This window comes from Eriocheir sinensis, chromosome 13, assembly GCF_024679095.1.
Source record: "Eriocheir sinensis breed Jianghai 21 chromosome 13, ASM2467909v1, whole genome shotgun sequence".
Taxonomy (NCBI): domain Eukaryota; kingdom Metazoa; phylum Arthropoda; class Malacostraca; order Decapoda; family Varunidae; genus Eriocheir; species Eriocheir sinensis.
The window spans coordinates 5,098,424-5,120,629 of record NC_066521.1 but is presented as its reverse complement, the minus strand read 5'-3'; the positions used below and the strand labels follow the sequence as shown (position 1 = coordinate 5,120,629).

General features: G+C 44.8%; 1 protein-coding gene across 1 annotated transcript in view; it reads left to right on the top strand.

Annotated features, from left to right (window-relative positions):
* LOC126997909 (glutamate receptor ionotropic, kainate glr-3-like) overlaps window positions 1-22,206 on the top strand; it is a 46,575-nt gene that overhangs the window by 9,677 nt on the left and 14,692 nt on the right. The window contains exons 6-10 of the mRNA XM_050859121.1: window positions 6,303-6,399; window positions 6,666-6,741; window positions 16,837-17,067; window positions 18,040-18,257; window positions 18,489-18,665. Coding sequence (XP_050715078.1) covers window positions 6,303-6,399; window positions 6,666-6,741; window positions 16,837-17,067; window positions 18,040-18,257; window positions 18,489-18,665 — 799 coding nt within the window. The remainder of the gene's footprint in view (window positions 1-6,302; window positions 6,400-6,665; window positions 6,742-16,836; window positions 17,068-18,039; window positions 18,258-18,488; window positions 18,666-22,206) is intronic.

The following is a 22,206-nucleotide window of genomic DNA, read 5'->3' as shown; positions in this document are numbered from 1 at the left end:
GACAGAGGCAGAGACAGAGGCAGAGGCAGAGACAGAGGCAGAGAGAGAGGCAGAGACAGAGGCAGAGGAGACAGAGGCAGAGGCAGAGACAGAGGCAGAGAGAGAGGCAGAGACAGAGGCAGAGACAGAGGCAGAGGCAGAGGCAGAGACAGAGGCAGAGACAGAGGCAGAGGCAGAGACAGAGCAGAGACAGAGACAGAGGCAGAGGCAGAGACAGAGGCAGAGACAGAGGCTGAGGCAGAGACAGAGGCAAATACAGAGCAAGAGGCAGAGACAGAGGCAGAGACAGAGACAGAGGCAGAGACAGAGGCAGAGATAGAGGCAGAGGCAGAGATAGAGGTAGAGGCAGAGATAGAGACAGAGGCAGAGATAGAGGCAGAGGCAGAGACAGAGGCAGAGACAGAGGAAGAGGCAGAGACAGAGGCAGAGACAGAGGCAGAGGCAGAGACAGAGGCAGAGGCAGAGACAGAGGAAGAGGCAGAGACAGAGGCAGAGGCAGAGACAGAGGCAGAGACAGAGGCAGAGGCAGAGACAGAGGCAGAGACAGAGGCAGAGGCAGAGACAGAGGCAGAGACAGAGGCAGAGGCAGAGAGAGAGGCAGAGGCAGAGAGAGAGGCAGAGGCAGAGAGAGAGGCAGAGGCAGAGACAGAGGCAGAGAGAGAGGCAGAGACAAAAGGCAGAGAGAGAGGCAGAGACAGAGGCAGAGAGAGAGGCAGAGGCAGAGAGAGAGGCAGAGGCAGAGAGAGAGGCAGAGGCAGAGAGAGAGGCAGAGGCAGAGAGAGAGGCAGAGGCAGAGAGAGAGGCAGAGGCAGAGGCAGAGAGAGAGGCAGAGACAGAGGCAGATAGAGAGGCAGAGGCAGAGGCAGATAGAGAGGCAGAGGCAGAGAGAGAGGCAGAGGCAGAGAGAGAGGCAGAGGCAGAGAGAGAGGCAGAGGCAGAGGCAGAGAGAGAGGCAGAGGCAGAGAGAGAGGCAGAGGCAGAGGCAGAGACAGAGGCAGAGAGAGAGGCAGAGGCAGAGACAGAGGCAGAGAGAGAGGCAGAGGCAGAGACAGAGGCAGAGACAGAGGCAGAGAGAGAGGCAAAGGCAGAGACAGAGGCAGAGACAGAGGCAGAGAGAGAGGCAGAGGCAGAGACAGAGGCAGAGGCAGAGGCAGAGAGAGAGGCAGAGACAGAGGCAGAGGCAAAGACAGAGGCAGAGAGAGAGGCAGAGAGAGAGAAAGAGGCAGAGACAGAGGCAGAGGCAGAGAGAGAGACAGAGGCAGAGACAGAGGCAAAGAGAGAGTCAGAGGCAGAGAGAGAGATTCTCTGCCTTCAGCCTCAGTATCCTCTTCTCTCTCTGCCTCTGTCTCTGCTTCCGTCTCTGCTTCCGTCTCTGCCTCTCTCTCTGTCTTTCTCTCTGCCTCTACCTCTCTCTGCCTTTGTCTCTGAGAGAGAGAGAGAGAGAGAGAGAGAGAGAGAGAGAGAGAGAGAGAGAGAGAGAGAGAGAGAGAGAGAGAGAGAGGCAAAGAGGCTGAGACAGAGGCAGAGAGACCGAGATAGAGGCAGAAAGAAGCAGAGAAAGAGGCACAGAGAGGGAGAGAGAGAGAGGCAGAGAGACAAAGGCAGACACAGAGGGAGAGAGAGAGAAGCAGAGACAGAGGGAGAGAGAGAGAGGCAGAGACATATGCAGAGAGAGAGAGAGAGAGGCAGAGACAGATGCAGAGAGGCAGAGACAGATGCAGAGAGAGAGGCAGAGACAGAGACAGAGAGAGAGGCAGAGACAGATGCAGAGAGAGAGGCAGAGACAGATGCAGAGAGAGAGGCAGAGACAGATGCAGAGAGAGAGAGAGAGAGGCAGAGACAGATGCAGAGAGAGAGAGAGGCAGAGACAGATGCAGAGAGAGAGAGAGAGGCAGAGACAGAAGGAGAGAGAGAGGCAGAGACAGAGGGAGAGAGAGAGGCAGAGACAGATGCAGAGAGAGAGGCAGAGACATATGCAGAGAGAGAGGCAGAGACAGAGAGAGAGAGAGAGAGAGAGAGAGAGAGAGAGAGAGAGAGAGAGAGAGAGAGAGAGAGAGAGAGAGAGAGAGAGAGAGAGAGAGAGAGATGCAGAGAGAGAGAGAGAGGCAGAGACAGAGGCAGAGGCAGAGAGAGAGGCAGAGGCAGAGGCAGAGACAGAGGCAGAGAGAGAGGCAGAGACAGAGGCAGAGGCAGAGACAGAGGCAGAGGAAGAGGCAGAGAGAGAGGCAAAGGCAGAGACAGAGGCAGAGGCAGAGAGAGAGGCAGAGGCAGAGAGAGAGGCAGAGGCAGAGGCAGAGAGAGAGGCAGAGACAGAGGCAGAGAGAGAGGCAGAGGCAGAGGCAGAGACAGAGGCAGAGAGAGAGGCAGAGGCAGAGACAGAGGCAGAGAGAGAGGCAGAGGCAGAGACAGAGGCAGAGAGAGAGGCAGAGACAGAGGCAGAGGCAGAGACAGAGGCAGAGACAGAGGCAGAGGCAGAGGCAGAGACAGAGGCAGAGACAGAGGCAGAGGCAGAGGCAGAGACAGAGGCAGAGACAGAGGCAGAGGCAGAGGCAGAGGCAGAGACAGAGGCAGAGGCAGAGGCAGAGACAGAGGCAGAGGCAGAGACAGAGGCAGAGGCAGAGACAGAGGCAGAGGCAGAGACAGAGGCAGAGAGAGAGACAGAGGCAGAGACAGAGACAGAGGCAGAGACAGAGGCAGAGGCAGAGACAGAGGCAGAGGCAGAGGCAGAGACAGAGGCAGAGACAGAGGCAGAGGCAGAGACAGAGACAGAGGCAGAGACAGAGGCAGAGGCAGAGACAGAGGCAGAGACAGAGGCAGAGGCAGAGACAGAATCAGAGACAGAGGCAGAGACAGAGGCAGAGGCAGTGACAGAGGCAGAGACAGAGACAGAGACAGAGGCAGAGGCAGAGACAGAGGCAGAGACAGAGGCAATGACAGAGGCAGAGGCAGAGACAGAGGCAGAGGCAGAGACAGAGGCAGAGGCAGAGACAGAGACAGAGGCAGAGGCAGAGACAGAGGCAGAGACAGAGGCAGAGGCAGAGACAGAGGCAGAGACAGAGGCAGAGGCAGAGACAGAGACAGAGACAGAGGCAGAGACAGAGGCAGAGACAGAGGCAGAGACAGAGACAGAGACAGAGGCAGAGGCAGAGACAGAGGCAGAGGTAGAGGCAGAGACAGAGGCAGAGGCAGAGACAGAGGCAGAGACAGAGGCAGAGGCAGAGACAGAGGCAGAGGCAGAGGCAGAAACAGAGGCAGAGAGAGAGGCAGAGGCAGAGGCAGAGACAGAGGCAGAGGCAGAGACAGAGGCAGAGGCAGAGGCAGAGACAGAGGCAGAGACAGAGGCAGAGGCAGAGACAGAGGCAGAGGCAGAGACAGAGGCAGAGAGAGAGACAGAGGCAGAGACAGAGACAGAGGCAGAGACAGAGGCAGAGGCAGAGACAGAGACAGAGGCAGAGACAGAGGCAGAGACAGAGGCAGAGGCAGAGACAGAGACAGAGGCAGAGACAGAGGCAGAGGCAGAGACAGAGACAGAGGCAGAGACAGAGACAGAGGCAGAGACAGAGGCAGAGGCAGAGACAGAGACAGAGGCAGAGGCAGAGGCAGAGACAGAGGCAGAGGCAGAGGCAGAGACAGAGGCAGAGAGAGAGGCAGAGGCAGAGGCAGAGACAGAGGCAGAGAGAGAGGCAGAGGCAGAGAGAGAGGCAGAGACAGAGGCAGAGAGAGAGGCAGAGACAGAGGCAGAGACAGAGGCAGAGAGAGAGGCAGAGGCAGAGACAGAGACAGAGGCAGAGAGAGAGGCAGAGGCAGCTAGAGACAGAGACAAAGGCAGAGACAGAGGCAGAAATAAAGGCAGTGAGAGAGAGGAAGAGACAGGCAGAGAGAGGCAGAGAGAGAGAGAGGGGCAGAGAGAGAGGCAGAGAGAGAGGCAGAGACAGAGGTAGAGAGAGGCAGAGATAGAGGCAGAGAGAGGCAGAGACAGAGGCAGAGAGAGGCAGAGACTGAGGTAGAGAGAGGCAGACAAAGGCAGAGAGAGGCAGAGACATCCCGGCCTCAGGCAGTTGGAGACCAGCTCACCCAGCTGTTCACCCTCCCTTCCGGGTAGGTCGATAAATGAGTACTTGGAAAATCCTGGGGAACGCAAACTGTGGTACCGCAGTTGTCACACTAGCCCTGTGTCCCGGACAATGGTTTCTTGCCCACCACAGACTCAAAAGCCAATGACACGAAGATGAAAGTTGAGGCCACGCGCAGCAATGCCATATGTCCAGAACTTTATCTTTATTATATATATATTGATGATAAGTATGCTCAGTTAAATATCTATAATGATTATGATGATGGTTGGAAGGTTTACACACACATATGATTATGATAGTATCTATCTGTCCATACTGATTATTATGATAATGTATGTGTATCAGTGGTGGGCGCGGTACAAAAGTTTGGGGTTGCGTTACGCGGTACTGCGGTACCTCAGCATCCCCAGTGCGCTCCGCGGTACTCCGGTACTTTTCCCGCCCCCCCTGGTGCGTTCCGCGGTACTGCGGTACCTGGTTTCTAAAGCAGCACTTAAAAATAGAAAAAAAATAGCTTTGCGACACCAATTACCAAAAACACCTATATGTAAAAAAAATAATAATAATAAATAAACGCCAAAAATCACATTTTAATACGAGTAATTACAATTGAGAAGGCTGTACAAAAGTGTACTTCCTCCTCCTCCTACTCTTTCCTCTATTTCATTCAATTATCTCTATCTCCTTTAACGTATGAGAGAGAGAGAGAGAGAGAGAGAGGGGGGGGGGGGAAGTAAATCAGTTGAGTGGACTTCCTCCTCCTCCTCTTACTTTCCTTTATTCCATTAAATTATATATTTATCTCCCTCAACGTATGCGGAAGAGAGAGAGAGAGAGAGAGAGAGGGGGGAGGGGGACGCAAATCAGCTGATGGGAGAGCGTCGATGGGTGGAGCTGGAGACGAGACAGGCCGGAGTTAGAGGTAGGGGGTTCACCAGAAATGGCAGGCACCGCCCGAGGATCGAACCCGAGTCCTACCGCTTGCCGGGCGGACGTGCTACCCGTGGTGACCCGTGGCCTCTCGGTGACAACCCACACAACTCCCCCTTAAGGCCGCCTCCCTGGCCGGCCAGTCCGGGGAATGTGTATCGCTGCTGGATCCTACTCACTGCGCCATGTTAGAGGTAGGGGGTTCACCAGAAAAGGCAGGCACCGCCCGGGAATCGAACCCGAGTCCTTCCGCTTGCCGGGAGGACGTGCTACCCGTTACACCACGGTCACCTCTATGTGACAACCCACACACCTATATTTTTTCACTTATTATAATCACAAATTTGTTTTTATTTACTAGGTAATACACATGCAGTGTACATGAGATTAGGTGGAGACTATCCAGTAGGAAAGATGTGCCCGGAATAAGTAACATAATAATATTGTAGATAACAATATTATATACAGGTAATTATTTAATAGATTATTTCCTAGGACCAAGATTTTCACCGACCTGCCAGTAGTGAAGTTGAGCCCGGACTTAAGAGTTAGAACGTTACACGTTCTAAGTCCGTCTACGTTAGCACGGTACACGTTAGTAACGTGTCTCTCTCCCCCCTCTTTCTCTGTTGCCAGTTATAGCGAGATAATCGGCGCGCACGCAACTAAAGATGAATTGATGTAACGTACTATAGGAGTTATGAGGTGTTGATTTATTTTAGAAGCAAGTATGGTTCCTCCTAGAAAAGCATAGGTGAAAAAATCATGGTTCCAACCTCCCTCCGATGAAAAATCACATCTTTTTAATTAACATTAGTTACCTATCCTTTTCAGTGAAAGTGCCTCCCCTCTTTCCCACGGTGTCTGTGCGCATGTCCGACTGTCTGTCTGTCTGCCCGGTGGGTTAGGTGCCCCCCCATCCCCCCGGTCCCCTCAAACAGTGGTGTTGTTTATTTTTATTTACAAATTTATTTATTCATTAATTATTATCATCACTATTTTTCTTTTAAGTGTTTGCCAGTACCGCGAAAAGTACCGCAAGAAATTTGAACGCGGTACCGGTACTCCGGTACTTTCAGCAATCCTCTGTGGTACTGCGGTACTGCGGTACCGGTTTGGTAGTGCGGTAGTACCGCATTACCGCAGTACCGCAAAAAGTACCGCAAGTGCCCAGCACTGATGTGTATCTATCTTTCTCCGTTCTGAGTATGATTATGATGAAGATTTGAGTGTCAGTCTAGCATTAGATATGATACTGATTATGATATTAATGACTCTGATAATTAATTTGTGTAGGGTACGGTTGTCAACGCTGCCGCCCGACGATGCCGTGTTCGGAACGGAGATGAAGGACGGCAACTACAATGGCCTCATCGGGGCCCTGCAGAGGAAGGTAGCGCGCACACACACACACACACACACAAAAAAAAAAAAAAAAAAAAAAAATCGAAGTCAGTCTTCATGATCAACTACTGATAATGGATAATGAAGATAAGAGGAAGGATAATAAAGGAAATACTGCTGCTGCTAATGATAATAATAATGATGATAATAATAATAATAATAATAATAATAATAATAATAATAAATATAATGACATTAATAATAGTTGTAATAATATCAATACAGAAAGTCAACGTTTTCCTTTCTCTACAACAGCAGGCTGACATTGCCCTCGCCGCCTTCAGCATCACAGACGAGAGGCTAAAGGTGGTGGATTTCTCTGAGGTAATAGGTAAGTACGCAGAACATGCACAGCTTTATGTTTGTTTTTGTAGTTGTCTTTTCCTCCTTAACCCGACTGCTGCGATTGGCATGGATTTTGCCTTCACTGGTAGCCTGGTAACATATAGTCCAAGGTTTTTCTCTGCCTCTGTGGTGGATAGTCACTAGTGGAATGTTTCCCATGTGGTATTGATGTGCTGGATATCCCCTTCCAAGGTGCAGGACTTTACATTTTTCCTCATTAAATTGTAGCAGCCACTTGTTGCTCCACTCCTGTAGCTTGGTGAGGTCTTCTTGTAGGAAATCCGTAGTCAAGGGGTTAAGATGGCCAAGAGATAATAAATGTTTTCCTCAATATATAAGAAATTATATCAAAATCGGCCCTAAAGCAAGTTCTCCCCTACTAAGATTACCTATTACCAACTTAAAAGGCATCGGGAGCTTCTAAACCGTTTTTCGCATTCACTGAATTCCGTGTACTTGATTCCCATTTTCTTGCGCCATTGTTATTGAGAAAATTCATATGTTTGATGTGGACCTCAAGATCTTGATCCTCTCCAATGATAAATTACCAATGATTTAGAGCTCTGTCGGGTGTGAAATAGAATGCTTGATTTTTTAGAGGATAATAACTAAAATCAAATGGTTACTGACCCAACTCGACTAAATAACACACTAGACCTTGTTATAGTAAACCAAGATCATTTAGTCAGTAAAGTTAAGGTGGGAGAACATCTCGGTTCTTGCGATCACAAATTAATGCGTGTCGACATTAACGCTCAAACAAAAGTGACTGAACACAAAATAATGGTGCCTAATGTCTAAGGGGCAAATTTCGCAGGAATCCGACGTAAAATGGAAAATTGCAGCCATCAGATAATTCCAACATAGAGGAAGCCCGGCCAAGCTTTGAAAATCAATTACCCACTCAGCAGAACACATATGTCCCGTTTAGTGAGAAGCGAAGTAACTCGAATAAAAGTCACCCGTGGTTTAACAACAAACTGAAGCAATCAATTTAAGAAGAGAAACTTGCTCTACAGGCTAAAGAAAGCGCAAAACACGCCTGAAAATATTAGACTATCATGAAGCCAGGCGGTGCGTGAAAAGATTAGTAAGTCAGGCAACTGTAAAACTAATTCGAAGTCTTTTTTCAATCATAAAAACAACAAAAAAGGCGATTAAAAGTGGGATTAGACCTTTAATTGACAGCGATGGTAAACTAGTAACTGAAAGCCAGCGCGTTGCGAGCTTATTGAACAATTACTTTACTTTGGTATTCAATACTGTAACCCTTACAACCACAAACACCAGCGATTACAATAATATTAGCGATAAATCCACGCAGATCTTGCCTGACTTTGTAATAACTTCCGATGAAGTCCTAAATGATCTCCAATCTCTTAAAACAAATAAAAGTTCAAGACTAGACAATGTATATTCTATTCTACTTAACGATGCAAAAAGCGAAATACTCTCTTTTCTCACAACTGTATTTCAATGACAGAGACGTTGGACTCTGTAATTTCATTAGTAAATTTGCTGGCGACACAAAGATTGGTAATTCGGTCCTCACGGACAAAGACAGGGAAAGCCTCCAAGAAGATTTGCATAAAATTTCAGCTTGGTCCGATAGATGGCCAGGTTCTTCAAATTGGTACAGAAAATAAGAGGTTCGATTATGAAATGCGTGGCGTTAAATTCAAAAGCGTTCAGTGTTCCAAGGACCTACTATCCATATCAGACCCTATGGCATACCGTTTTTCGCAAATTTCTTTCAAACGAAGACTCGGATCAGCATGGGGCTTTGGCACAGATTGTTTCACACACTCCGCTAATTTTTGACGCTCTTGCGCAATGCCAGATGCGGTTAATTATGGCGTTTACTCTTGACTGTGATGGCAAAACCTGTGTGAGCCACTTACACATTCGAACAGGTGAGGCGTGACGTATTTGTGACGTTTATCCACCACCTACCTCCACCCCTGGCTTCCCCTACTCCCATCCCTCCCTTTCCCTCCCCCTTTCTCCCCATGCCTCGCCTCCCCCTCTCTCTCTCTCTCTCTCTCTCTCTCTCTCTCTCTCTCTCTCTCTCTCTCTCTCTCAAACACTTGTGCTGTACACGAGATATGAATCTATGCACACGTACGACTTGAATTAATGGCAGATAAATAGAAATTATATCCCGTCTGCATCAGCATCAACAGTGATGACGAGGATGACCTGTTTGTCGATGGTGATGAATGTTGAAGTAACAGCCTATGTGGTCAGTTATTTACATTATTAATCCACCCATCATATACTCGCTGTCTATTTTTGTTTGCTATGACTTTTTAACATATCTACATGAACACAGCGTATGGCAGTCTTTTCCTAACATCAGAATAAATTATTCATATATTTCTCCAATTTCGTTTCACGTTTTTACTTTGCAATGAATTCCCGCCTCAATTCCACCCCTATTCCTTTCCGTCTCTTACGCGATTTCCTATAAATGATCAAGCGTCAGCTACGTGCTTCATCCCATCATTCGTTCAACGTAACCTGTGGGAAGGAGGGTCATATACTCGTACAACTTTCAATGGGTGAACAATTGCCAAACAAACCTCATACAGCACTTAAGCAACATTCAGTTACGCTGGAGCAGGAATTAAGGTCGTGTGCATAAAACACCCTACCATACTTAGTATATACTTTCGAGTTATCCGCCATTATAGACAAGTCATGTGTGTGCAACGCTTCACATCGCATGCATACCGAGAGAGAGAGAGAGAGAGAGGGGGGGGGAGGGGGAGGGGGGAGAAAGAGGGCGATGGGAGAGAGTGCGGGGGAGAAGGAGGAGGGAGGGAAAGGGAGGGATGGGAGTAGGGGAAGCCAGGGGTGGAGATAGGTGGTGGATAAACGTCACAAATACGTCACGCCTCACCTGTTCGAATGTGTAAGTGGCTCACGCAGGTTTTATCATCACAGTCAAGAGTAAACGCCATAATTAACCGCATCTGGCATTGCACAATAGCGTCAAAAATTAGCGGAGTGTGTGAAACAATCTGTGCCAAAGTCCCATGCTGATCCGAGTCTTCGTTTGAAAGATATTTGCGAAAAACGGTATGTCATAGGGTCTGATATGGTCAAAATCCCGTCAAACTTCAAATTCTAACAGCAGCGCATTGACGCAACAAACAAAGCGAACAGAATGCTGGGCTTCATTAAGGGGATCCTAACCCCCTACAGGTGAAAATGAAAAATAAAGTTATTCCATATTTCTATTCTATAACCATGTAGAAAGTTTTGGGAGACTGAAGGAATCCGCTCCGAGCGAGTGTGACGCCAGTAGCTCAAAACATATTTTCATCGGCGTCGCAGACGCCTATCAACAGATTGTCCATCTTCTTGTTCTCTTCAAGTTGTTTTCCTGGCTTACCCATGCACTGTAGACATGACATTGTATAATAACATTTGTTAGCCCTGATGAACCCTACAACATGGCATTATAGTTTTTTTTTCTTTTTATGTCTTGGCCTGTGGAGCCGGTAGGCCTTCATAGTAGGGCCTGATGGTCGGCCCCAGCCTGTTGTGGCGCAGGCAAGTGTTTATAGTGGAGCCATCTTTACTTTTCAGCATTTTCCATTTTAGACCCCTAGTTGCATAATATAAATTGTTGGGGGGTGTTGGAGGGTCATGCGACGCCGATCTAGCACAGTTTTTGTGCTATTAACACTTGTATTTGCATTCAAATATTCATAGAAAATCTATTACTTACTGGATTTACTTGAAACTCGGTGTGTTTATTTTTAATGGTGATAGGTTCATGCCTACTATTCGTTTTTTTTTTTTTTTAAGTAAAGTGAAAATTGAATATGTCACAGGAAAACAAACAAGAAAAATCGCTGATCGGCGTACGTCACGCGACGTCCATCTTATGATCGAATATTTCAAGACGTATGAGGAATGATAAAAAAGAAAACAAAAATGTCGCTGGATTGGCCTAATGTTAGAGTATTTACCTTTCGAAGCTCAAGTCTCTAGTCTAGTACATACAGAAGGGCCACCGGAACATTTTAAAATAATATGACGTCGTGACGTCATAGCGTCATGACGCCATGTCGCACCACATTCTCGTGCTAACACAACGTAAGTATTCCAGTTTTTAATATATCCTGAGAGTTTCAAGTCGAAAGACCCAAAACTTTTTTTCATTAATATTATTTGTCAAGAGTTTAGGCTTCTCTTAAGACAAACTTCTCATTCAAGAATAAGGGTGTAATACTTCCATTGCATAATAGTTTAGTCAGACCTCATTTAGAATATGCGGTACAGCTTTGGTCTCCCCACCACGCAAAGGACATTGCATAATTAGGTGTGCAACGTCGGGCAACAAAGATGATCTCTTCCCTGCGCAACAAACCTTACGACGAAAGTCTCTCATCCCTTAAGCTATTCTCTCTTAAGAAACTTCGCCTCCGAGGAAAACTGATCAAATATTTCAAAATACTCAATGGTTTTACGAATGTGGACCAATCCAAATTGTTTTTGATCGATGACACGTTCCGAACGAGAAATAATGGCACAAAACTTAAGTGTAAACAAATACATTCAGATTGCACCAAATTTTTCAAACGTTGTAGCTCGAGAAAGGAATAATTTCCCACCCCCAGTCGTCAAGTGCAGTACGATTAATTTATTTAAAAACAATCTTTAACTTGATACTCACTAAAGCCGAAATGCAAAGACTTGGTGACATTAAATTTAACAGAATTCCATTTAGGTTTGGACAGACCACCTAGGCTGGACCATAGAGTCTGTGTGGTCTGAATATCTATGTAAATCAAGGTAGCTCGAACCGATTCTTAAAAAGGAGACAGAAAAATACCGGACACTTAAAGGTAGTAGTCTAACCTCAGTAGGTAGGTAAGCAAGTCGATACGGTTTGTTTAACCTACTGACCTTTTATAACGATCTCTTTTCAGATTATGACATAACCAAATCATTGCGTTGAACGCAGTCTATCTGGATTTTCAAAAGGCGTTTCATAAAGATCCACACGATAAATTACTTTACAAAATCAAGGATCTAGATAATGTAGGTAAAGTACACCATCTGCCGAAATTGATCTTTCTTTCGGCCACCTCTTTTGATTCTTTTTTGGGAGCAGCAAGTAGCGGGCTTTTTTTTTATTACTGTTTTATTTTTTTGTGTGCTCTTGAGCTGTCTCCTTTATTGTAAAAAAAAAAAAATGAATCGCTAATTGGTTGAGCAACAGACAGCAAAGAGTGCTGATCAGAGTGGGAGCTTGTCACTAGTGATGTCCCTCAGGGCTAACTTCTATGTCCGGTACTGTTCATGATCTTCAAGAACGTTTGTATAAAATTTCGGGATGGTCTGATGGATGGGAGATACTCTTTGATATCAAGAAAGGCCAGGTTCTTTATGTTGAAACAAAAGATAGGAAGTTCGATTATGAAATGTGTGGCATTAAACTCAAAAGAGTTCAGTGTGTTAAGGACCTGAGTGCAAAATCGCGTCAATCCTCAGATTTTCACAACAATGCATTAACATAACAAATATGGAAAACAACGTTAGGCTTCATCAAAAAAGCCTTAAAATAAAGAAAAATACTGATGTAATACCACTATACAATAGATTAGTCAGATCACACTTGGAATATGCAGTATAGCTTTGATATCCCCACCATGCGAAAAACATTGCTTAAGTTGATATTGTTCAGCGTAGGGCAATAAAGATGATCTCTTACTTGTGCAACACACCTTACAATGAAAGGCTCTCATCTCTTAACAAGTTCTCTCTTGAGAAACTTCACCTCCAAGGAAAACTGATGGAATGTTTCAAAATACTCTATGGTGTGGATATATCCCAATTGTTTATGATCGAGGACACGTTTCGAACGAGAAATACTACCACAAACCTTAAGTGTAAACAAAAAGATTCAGACTGCACCAGTTTTTGTTTCACCAACGTAGCAGCACGGCAAGGGAATAAGCTCCTACTTTCAGTGCAACTAGACTGACACTAAAAAAAATATAAAAAAATCGATTGACATTTTTTTTTTTTTGCGTTAATATTTGCTGTGTGGAAATTATTCCGTCTCTATATATTGTATATTTGGGAATTATAATATAAAGCCATTCAGATAAAATTGAATAACAAGTGGTGGTAGATAATACGACAAAAAGTAATTAGATGCGGTATGAAGAGTGTTTCGAATAAGCCTTAAAAGATTTATTTGCCTACATGGCAATCTCGACGTGGGCAACCGCAATTGACGTTAGAGGTTGGAAACTTGACCGCTGGGCCGCTGGCTCTCTCGCTTAACAGACTTCAGGCTGAACACATCTCGGCGAGTAGTAAAATTTTCAGTATTTGAGAAATAACCGTAACAAATCCTGGCTGACCGCATCAACATTACCCAGACCAAGTCCATGTGTTGTCTAATTCTCTTTTAGGTATGTAAACTGACCATATAGATTTCTTTGTTAAGTATAATTATTATTATTTACTATTATTATTATTATTATTATTATTATTATTATTATTATTATTATTATTATTATTATTATTATTATTTATCATTGTTATTGTCATCAGTATTATATTTTTACTTTTCTGATATCATTATTATTATTATTATTTTTCAATATCAATAATATTATTACTATTATTACTACTTTACTATTATTATCATTATTATTATTATATTTTTTTCTTGCATTATTATTAGGTACTAATATTATTAGCATTTAACAATTTTTTACTGATATTATTGTCATATTATCATTATCTTTTTATTATTATTATTATTATTATTATTATTATTATTATTATTATTATTATTATTATTATTATTATTATTATCATTATTATTATCATTATTATTATCATTATTATTATTATTATCATTATTATTATTATTATCATCATCATCATCATTATAATTATTGACAAATTTAACTTTGCCTGAAAAGCTCAGCTTCATATAGGCAAGCTGCAGATGTAAAAAAAAAAAAAACAATGTACCTACATATAAAGAAAACTAATATACAACTATAGCTATAAATAAATGTTTCTCTCGACCGAGTCCACGCGCCAAACGCCATGAGTACTCCTTGGACCAGCCCACCAGACCAAGCCATATCCATGTTACCTCAGCTACAACCTTCTCCTGGCTCTGAAATCCGACAGCTAAGTGCAGAATAGGGTTGGCCAACACAAGTTTTGTCTTAGTCTAGGAGAGGCGTTGGGAGGAGTTTAAAGTTAACTCACAGCCTTTGATTTTGTCTTGGTGACTACCTACAATCTTTTCATATTGAAGCAGATTAGTCATTAGACTAAGGTAGAATGCAAGGTCTTCATGGCCTATAACACCACTTCGAGGCATCAACCGACGAAGGATTGACATCAGTGGACGTTCCCCTTCACACTCGTGTTATTTTAGCATGAACATTTTCGGCTTTATACGCACCATAAAAAATATTGTGGGAAATTAACCTAGGCTTTCGAGGCTAGTGTTGATCACCAATTAAAATCAAGGAACATGAATTACCTGAAACACTCCCTTACTCCAATCTCAAGCTAAGACAAAAATTTTGCCCAACCCTAATCTGATACTTAGTTGTGGATTTCGGAGAAGACGTAATGGAGGTATTAGCAGAATTCGGTGGAGGTGGCGGTTCCAACGTGGTCGGATAGCTTGGTACTCGGACTTGGTCTGCGTATTTGACGCTAACAGCATGGTTTTCTTTCGGTGTATTTCTCAAGTTATGAGAATAATGCTAGCGCAGGGAAGGTGTGCTTCGTATGGAGTCTAGAACAAAGAGCTATGCGCTGGCGTTAGCAAGGATTGCCACGCCAGCAGATGCCACGTCGACAATTGAATTCTGATTACGTTCGAAATGTTCTTCATACCGCTTCTAATTATTTTTTTGTGGTATTAAACTTCTACCACTTGTTACTTAATTCTGACTGAATTGCATTAGATTAATAATGACAAAATATACATTTTTTTTTTTTTACAACAAAAGAGACAGCTCAAGGGCACAAAGAAATGAAACAATAATAAAAAAAAAAAGTCCGCTACTCGCTGCTCCTACAAAAAAAAAAAAAAATCAAAAGAGGTGGCCGAAAGAGAGGTCAGTTTCGGGAGGGGAGGTGTCCTGATACCCTCCTCTTGAAAGAGTTCAAGTCGTAGGCAGGAGGAAATACAGATGAAGGAAGATTGTTCCAGAGTTTACCAGCGTGAGGGATGAAAGAGTGAAGATGCTGGTTAACTCTTGCATAAGGGGTTTGGACAGAATAGGGATGAGCATGAGTAGAAAGTAATGTGCAGCGGGGCCGCGGGAGGGGGGGGAGGCATGCAGTTAGTAAGTTCAGAAGAGCAGTCAGCGTGAAAATAGCGATAGAAGATAGAAAGAGAGGCAACATCGCGACGGAATTTAAGAGGTAGAAGACTATCAGTAGGAGGAGGAGAGCTGATGAGACGAAGAGCCTTAGACTCCACTCTGTCCAGAAGAGCTGTGTGAGTGGAGCCCCCCCACACGTGAGATGCATACTCCATACGAGGGCGGACAAGGCCCCTGTATATGGATAGCAACTGCGCGGGGGAGAAGAACTGGCGGAGACGATACATAACGCCCAACCTCGAGGAAGCTGATTTAGCGAGAGAGGAGATGTGAAGTTTCCAGTTGAGATTTTGAGTTAAGGATAGACCGAGGATGTCTAGTGTTGAAGAGGTGACAGCTGAGTGTTGTCGTAGAATAGGGGATAGGTGTTTGGAAGACTGTGTCGAGTTGATAGGCGGAGAAATTGAGTTTTTGAGGCATTGAAGGACACAACCTTCTACCCCAAGGTCTGAGGTTAAGCGTTCTGCAGCTTCCAGTCTGGAGTCGTGTACTTCCTGTTGGGATGGCCTTCTTTTGAAAGAAGTTGAATAATGCAGAGTGGAGTCGTCGGCGTATGAGTGGACAGGACAGTTTGTTATGGAAAGAAGATCATTGATGAATAACAGGAAGAGAGTGGGTGATAAGACAGAGCCCTGTGGAACACCACTGTTGATAGGTTTAGGGGAAGAACAGTGACCGTCTACCACCGCAGAGATAGAACGGCCGGAGAGGAAACTGGAGATTAAGGAACAGAGAGAGGGACAGAATCCGAAAGAGGGCAGTTTAGAAAACAAAGACTTGTGCCAGACTCTATCGAAGGCTTTCGATATGTTTAGCGCAACAGAGAAAGTTTCACCGAAACAGCTAAGAGAGGATGACGAAGAGAGAGAGAAGATCGCCAGTAGAACGCCCCTTGCGGAACCCATATTGGATTCATATCAGATAGAAGGTCGGAAGTGGAAAGGTGCTTTTGAATCTTCTGGTTAAGGATTGATTCAAAAGCTTTAGATACACAGGAAAGTATATCTATAGGGCGGTAGTTTGAGGGATTGGAACGGTCAACCTTCTTAGGCACAGGCTGTATGAAGGCATACTTCCAACAGGAAGGAAAGGTAAATGTTGATAGGCAGAGACGAAAGAGTTTGACCAGGCAGGGTGTGAGCACGGAAGCACAGTTTTTAAGGACAATAGGAGGCACTCCATCAGCTCCATAAGCCTTCTGAGGATTGAGGCCAGAGAGGGCATAGAAAACATCATTAGGATGAATCTTAATAAAAGGCATAAAGGAGTCAGAGGGGGGATGAGTAGGAGGAATATGCCCAGAATCGTCCACGGTGGAGTTCTTACAGAAAGTTTGAGCGAAGAGTTCAGCCTTAGAGACAGATGAGACAGCAGTGCTGCCGTCAGGGTTAAGGAGAGGAGGGAAAGAGGAAGAAGTGAAATTGGAGGAGATATTTTTGACTAGGTGCCAGAAGTCACGGGAAGAATTAGAAAAAGCAAGGTGTTGACATTTTCTATTGATGAAAGAGGTTTTGGTAAGTCGGAGAATAGATTTGGCACGATTCCGGGCTGAAATATAATATACATTATATACTATATATAATTATACAGACGGAATAATTTCCACAAATATATCCTTATCCTCTCCTTGTATCTTCAAGCCATCAACTGACGAAGGATTAACGCCTGTGGACATTCCCCCTCCCACCCAGGTTACTCCGGCATGAATATTTACGCCCAGAGAAACTCGTCGCTGGAGAGCATCGGCTGGGACACCTTCGTCCGGTCCTTTCACTGGGAGACGTGGCTGGCCATCCTCACGCTGCTGGGGGTCATGACGGTCGGGCTGTGGGTCATCGTGCGCCAACAGGCAAACGAGGACCAACACTTCGCCAAGGGGAGCAATGTCGCCTTCATACTCTTCTCTTGCCTCGTCCAGCAAGGTCAAGAGTGCTTCTTTCCTGTTGCCTCATTGGTCTTGCCTCCGGTTCTTGTTTCATGTTTTTTTTTCCTTATATAATTATATTGCATCATGATCTTGTTTGTTCTCTCGTGATTTTCCATTTGAACACTTTATCTCGTTATTGAGTCATTTTTTGTTGTTTACTTTTTTTGCTTCGCTTCTTGATTTTCCATTATTTTTGTATTCTCGCCTGTTTTCTCGCTATTGTGCTACTGATTACTGTATTTTCTAGTTATTTTTTATATCTATTTTTTTTTTTCTTATCTTGCGTTATTCTATATACTGCATGTTTTTTTCTTGTCTTTTCTTTATTTTTCTTCTGATTCTGCATCAACACGCCACATCAATCACTTTCTGATCCTTAGGTTTTCTGAATCAAAGGAGACGAATGAAGACTTCCGCCTTCACATTTCCATTTCAATCCAAGTTAAATGTTCAGTGCACATCATAAAGCCAGAACCAGAATTTCCTCCCGCCTGTGACTTGTCCTCTTTCAAGAAGAGTGTATCAAGACACCTCTCCACCCGAAATTGACCTCTCTTTTGGCCACTCTACTATTTTTTGTTGTTGGGAGCGGCAAGTAGCGGGCTTTTTTTTTATACACTGTTTTTGTTGCCCTTGAGCCGGCTCTTTTGTTAGAAAAAAGCCCTTCATACACAACACCTTCACACAGGTTACTGGATTCCCCGGACGACAAGCAGGGCTTAATCTCTGTGTTGGCTGTTCTGATTCACCTCTGTAGTGCTTCATGCCGCATATATAGCCACCCCTATCTTCATTCACGTCCTTCCTCTCCTTTCCTCAGGTTGCTGGATCCTCCCGACAACAGGCAGAGCTTAAACTGTGTTGTGGCTGTTCTGGTTCACTCCGTAGTTTATGCCTCCTATACATTCATCCTCATCTCCACAGACCTGCATACCTAACATTCCCGTCCCTCCTTCCCTTTCCTCAGGTTCCTGGATCCTCCCAACCACAGGAAGGGCTCAGGCTGTGCTGTGGCTGTTCTGGTTCACCTCCGTGGTGCTTTACGCCTCCTACACAGCCATCCTCACCTCCTTCCTGACCGTGTCCACCGTCACCCCGCCCTTCAGCACACTGCAGGAGGCTGTCAAGGCGCCTGGCTGGAAGATTGGCATGCTCAAGGGCACTGCCACGCCCAAGATCCTTCAGGTAATTGAGTTTGTATATCCTTATTATCACGGAAGGAGGAGGAGAAAGAGGAGGAGGAGAAAGGAGGAGAGGGAGGAGTAGAAGAATACTATGAAGGAGGGAGGGAATGAGGAGGAAGAAAACAAAATGTTCCATCACGCAAGTGAGTCAGCCAAGGTGTCGATGCAAAGCCACACTCCTGCATATTTCTTGACGTTTGTATAACATAAATTTTATCCTGCCATCCATCAGCGGTCAAAGAAGGAGAGTTACCAGAAGGTGTACGAAGGGCTTGTAAGGGATCCAAGCCTCTTCTGTGATTCCCGAGAGGCGGGATTGGATCGCATTATGAGCGACAGCAAGTTCTCATTTATGGCAGACAGGGACGCCATGTCCTACTTGATCCGGGGCAACTGCTCAGTCAAAGAGGTACTGGAGGCATGCTTTCCTTTTTTCTTTTCTTAGTTTTCTTCTTGTCGATTTTGCTTTCATGTCTCATGCAATTATATTCTAATCAATCATCACATACTTATTTTTTTTCAATATTGGCTTAAATGAATGTGAGGCCACCACTTTTATTTTACAGCCACATTCTAATATAGTATAATTTTCGGATGCATTTCTTAGTAATTTCTGCTGCACTTTTCTTTTTTTGTGTGTGTGTGAAGTTCCTTTCAGATATAAGTGCAAGAACAGTGGTTGTCAACCTGGGGGCCATGGCGAGCTGTTAGAAAGCATAAATTTTTAGATAATGTTAGGAATCTGAATAAAAAAATAATGTGTAATATCAAGGAGGAATATCTGTTCTGTACACAGCTTGAGACCACCAAAACAGCTGGAGATGTGATGGAAAAGCTATCTTCTTTCTTCAGAGCTAACATAATCCCCTGGGAAAATTGTTGTGGAGTCTGTACAGATTCGGGTTCCAGCGATGCTGGGATAAAAATCAGAATCTGGTTCCAGAAGCGCGTAAAGAAAGTAGCTCCGAATGCCAAGGGGTTTACTGTATGATCCATTATTTTGCACTGGTGTCGAAAACGTTCCCTGATGAACTTTGCAAGATCCTGGAGGCAGTGGTCAAATGTGTCAACTTTGTGAAAGTTGTAGATCTGAGCTCTCGCCTTTTCCAGAACCTTTGGAGAGACATGGATTCGGAGCATGAAGCTCTTCTCTTTTACTCCAAGGTACGCTGGCTTTCAAAGGGCAATGTTGTGAATCGAGTGTTTGAACTTCGGGAGGAGCTTAAACTGTTCCTGGAAATGCAAGGGAAAGATGGTTTGTTGAGTCACTTAAGTGAGGTTTTGTGGGAGCCACGTCTTGGATATTTAGTAGATATATTTGAGCAGCTAAATAGGTTGAATTTCAAGCTAGAGGGCAAGGAAAGAAATGTGTTTCACCAGATGGCTTGTCTTCGTGCATTTCTTGCCAAGCTCCAGAATTGGCAAAGGAAAGTCGGTGCCGGGAAGGTTGTCTTCTTGACCCATTACTTAAAACTGAATTCACTTAGCTCTTGGGATCCTTGAAAAATGAACTTAAAATGTACATCCCAGAATTCGAGAATGGAGAAGGGAAGTTGGTGAGGAATGCATTTACTGGCACTCTTGACATTACTACCATTCCCAATGATGTTTAGGACGAATTCCTTGATCTCAAAAATGATCCTACTGCCAAAGATCTCTATGAAGAAAAATCTCTGAATGTATCCTGGTGTTCAATGAGCAGTCATATCCAAAAGATAGTGAGATTGCACTTCGACTACTCTTGCCTTTTTCTGGTTTCTGCACCCTTCTACAAATCACGAATAAGAACCGAAACCGACTGGATGTGGACCCAGACATGCGATGTAGATTGTCAGTGACACAACCTCGAATTCGTAAACTGGCTGAAAAGAGACAATGTCAGCCTTCTCATCGAGGTGTGATAAAATATGCATAGGTTAAGCGAACGTTTCCCAATCAAATCCAAATTTGCTGTGAGGCTAGTGTCCACTTGTCTTTTATAGCCTAGTAATGTAAGTATTTCACAAAAAAATCCATCAAAATATAAAATAATTATGATTGTCAACTTTGTGATAAAGCAAAGATGTTCTCTTCATTCACATTTTTTTTTTTTTTTTTTTGGCGGGGTGGGATTTGGTAGAAATATAAAGGGGAGCCACAAGAATGTTGAATTATTCATGAAGGGGAAATGTAGTGAAAAAGGTTGAGAACCACTGGGCTATACTATGGTCACTGACCTTGTGTTTGCCAATGATGCAGTAAACCTTGCAGAGTCGCTAGAGACTCTAGTGATGCCTCTCAAGGCACTGCAGGAGGCGAAGCCTTTGGGACTTCGGTCTCCTGGACCAAAACCAAGTCAAGACGAAGTTGTCAAAAACCGGCAATTACTCCGTGGACTGAATCGAGGCATATTGCCTGCATAGTCCTTCAACGCCAACTCAGGCTATACGGGCATGTGCATGGCATGCTTGACAGAAGTCGACTCTGCTCACCGAACATGTGGCATGCTACCCAGAAGTCGACTCTATTCACCAAAGTTCGTAGCTTCAGTAAGTTCTTGGATGATGGCATGAGATACTTAGGATGGGAAGGGGAGCCTGCATAGAGACCTGTTCGGAGGGACGGAGTTGGTGTCGTAGGGTAAGCGAGGTGACGCGCCCCACCCCGACGTATGCCCATATTGATTGATTGAATTGTTTGAGTTGGTAATAATTGAGTAACGGAGAGCTTTGCAGCCAAAACACTCAATGTAACGTAAGATATAAACAAAGCGAGTAATAACAATGATCATGAAGACTTGACAGTGACGGGCCTGAATCTTTCATTCTCCAGACATGCAAAGACCTATTATTATGGAAATGTGTAAGGTTCACGAAGCCTGATGGGAGTAATAATAATGATAATGGTATAGTAAATAATATGACTATAAAAAGAATAAGAATACTGATCATGGTGGCTGATTGATGATCATGATTATTGGGGCGTTTGGTCTTGGCGCCGCAACTGCAAGGTCATGTGGTGCCGAAATAAAAGATTAAATAAACTATATATTAAAATTATAACAAACTGTAATTAATTAAAAACAAGGTAAAAGAAAGACTCAATAAAAGGACAATAAAACTTACAGGAGGTTGAGGATGCCAGCCACCTGTAGGAAGCCATAAACGTCATGTCCCGGGAAGAGTGCCTTCTCCCCCAGCACCAGAGAGAGAGAGAAACTCCCATCTCCGCCCCGACACCGGAGGAGGTACCGCTCTCGCAGGTCCCCCAGACTGGGGCACTCGACCAGCAAGTGTCGAACAGTCAGGGGGACCAAACAATCATCACAATAGGGTTGAACTCCCCGGGACATGAGGAAGTCATGTGTGTATCTAGTGTGACCCACCCTAAGGCGGGCCAGGACAGTCTCCCTCTTACGACCTCTTATATGGGAATAAGACCAGGGACGCACAGCCCTGGTTGTGACTTCCCCCATCTTTGTCGTGGCAATCACAGCCGCCCACCTGCGCTGCCACACCCTCTGGAGTGTAGACCGCACGGTGGGGTGCAAGTCCTTAAATGGAAGAGGGCACTGTGAGGGAGGGCGAGAAGCAGCAGCCCGCGCCACCTCATCGGCTTCCTCATTACCACGCACAGAGACGTGGGCAGGTACCCAGCAGAAGGTCACCTGATGCCCACGCCTTTTTGCTAGAACTAGCCAGCTAAAAATATCTACAATAATCGGGTGGGTGCTCCTAAAATCTTCGATTACGGACAGGGCTGCCTGTGAGTCAGAGTAGACAGTAAAATTATCGACAGGCAAAGTGAAGATGGTGCGAATTGCTAAAACAACGGCAGATAGTTCTGCTGTAAAAATTTAAGCTAGGGCAGGTAAAGTTCCGGAACGGGAAAAGTCTGGAGAGACAGCTCTAAATCCAACGCCAGCATCGGATTTGGAGCCGTCTGTGTATACTGGTACAGAAGTGGCGTGA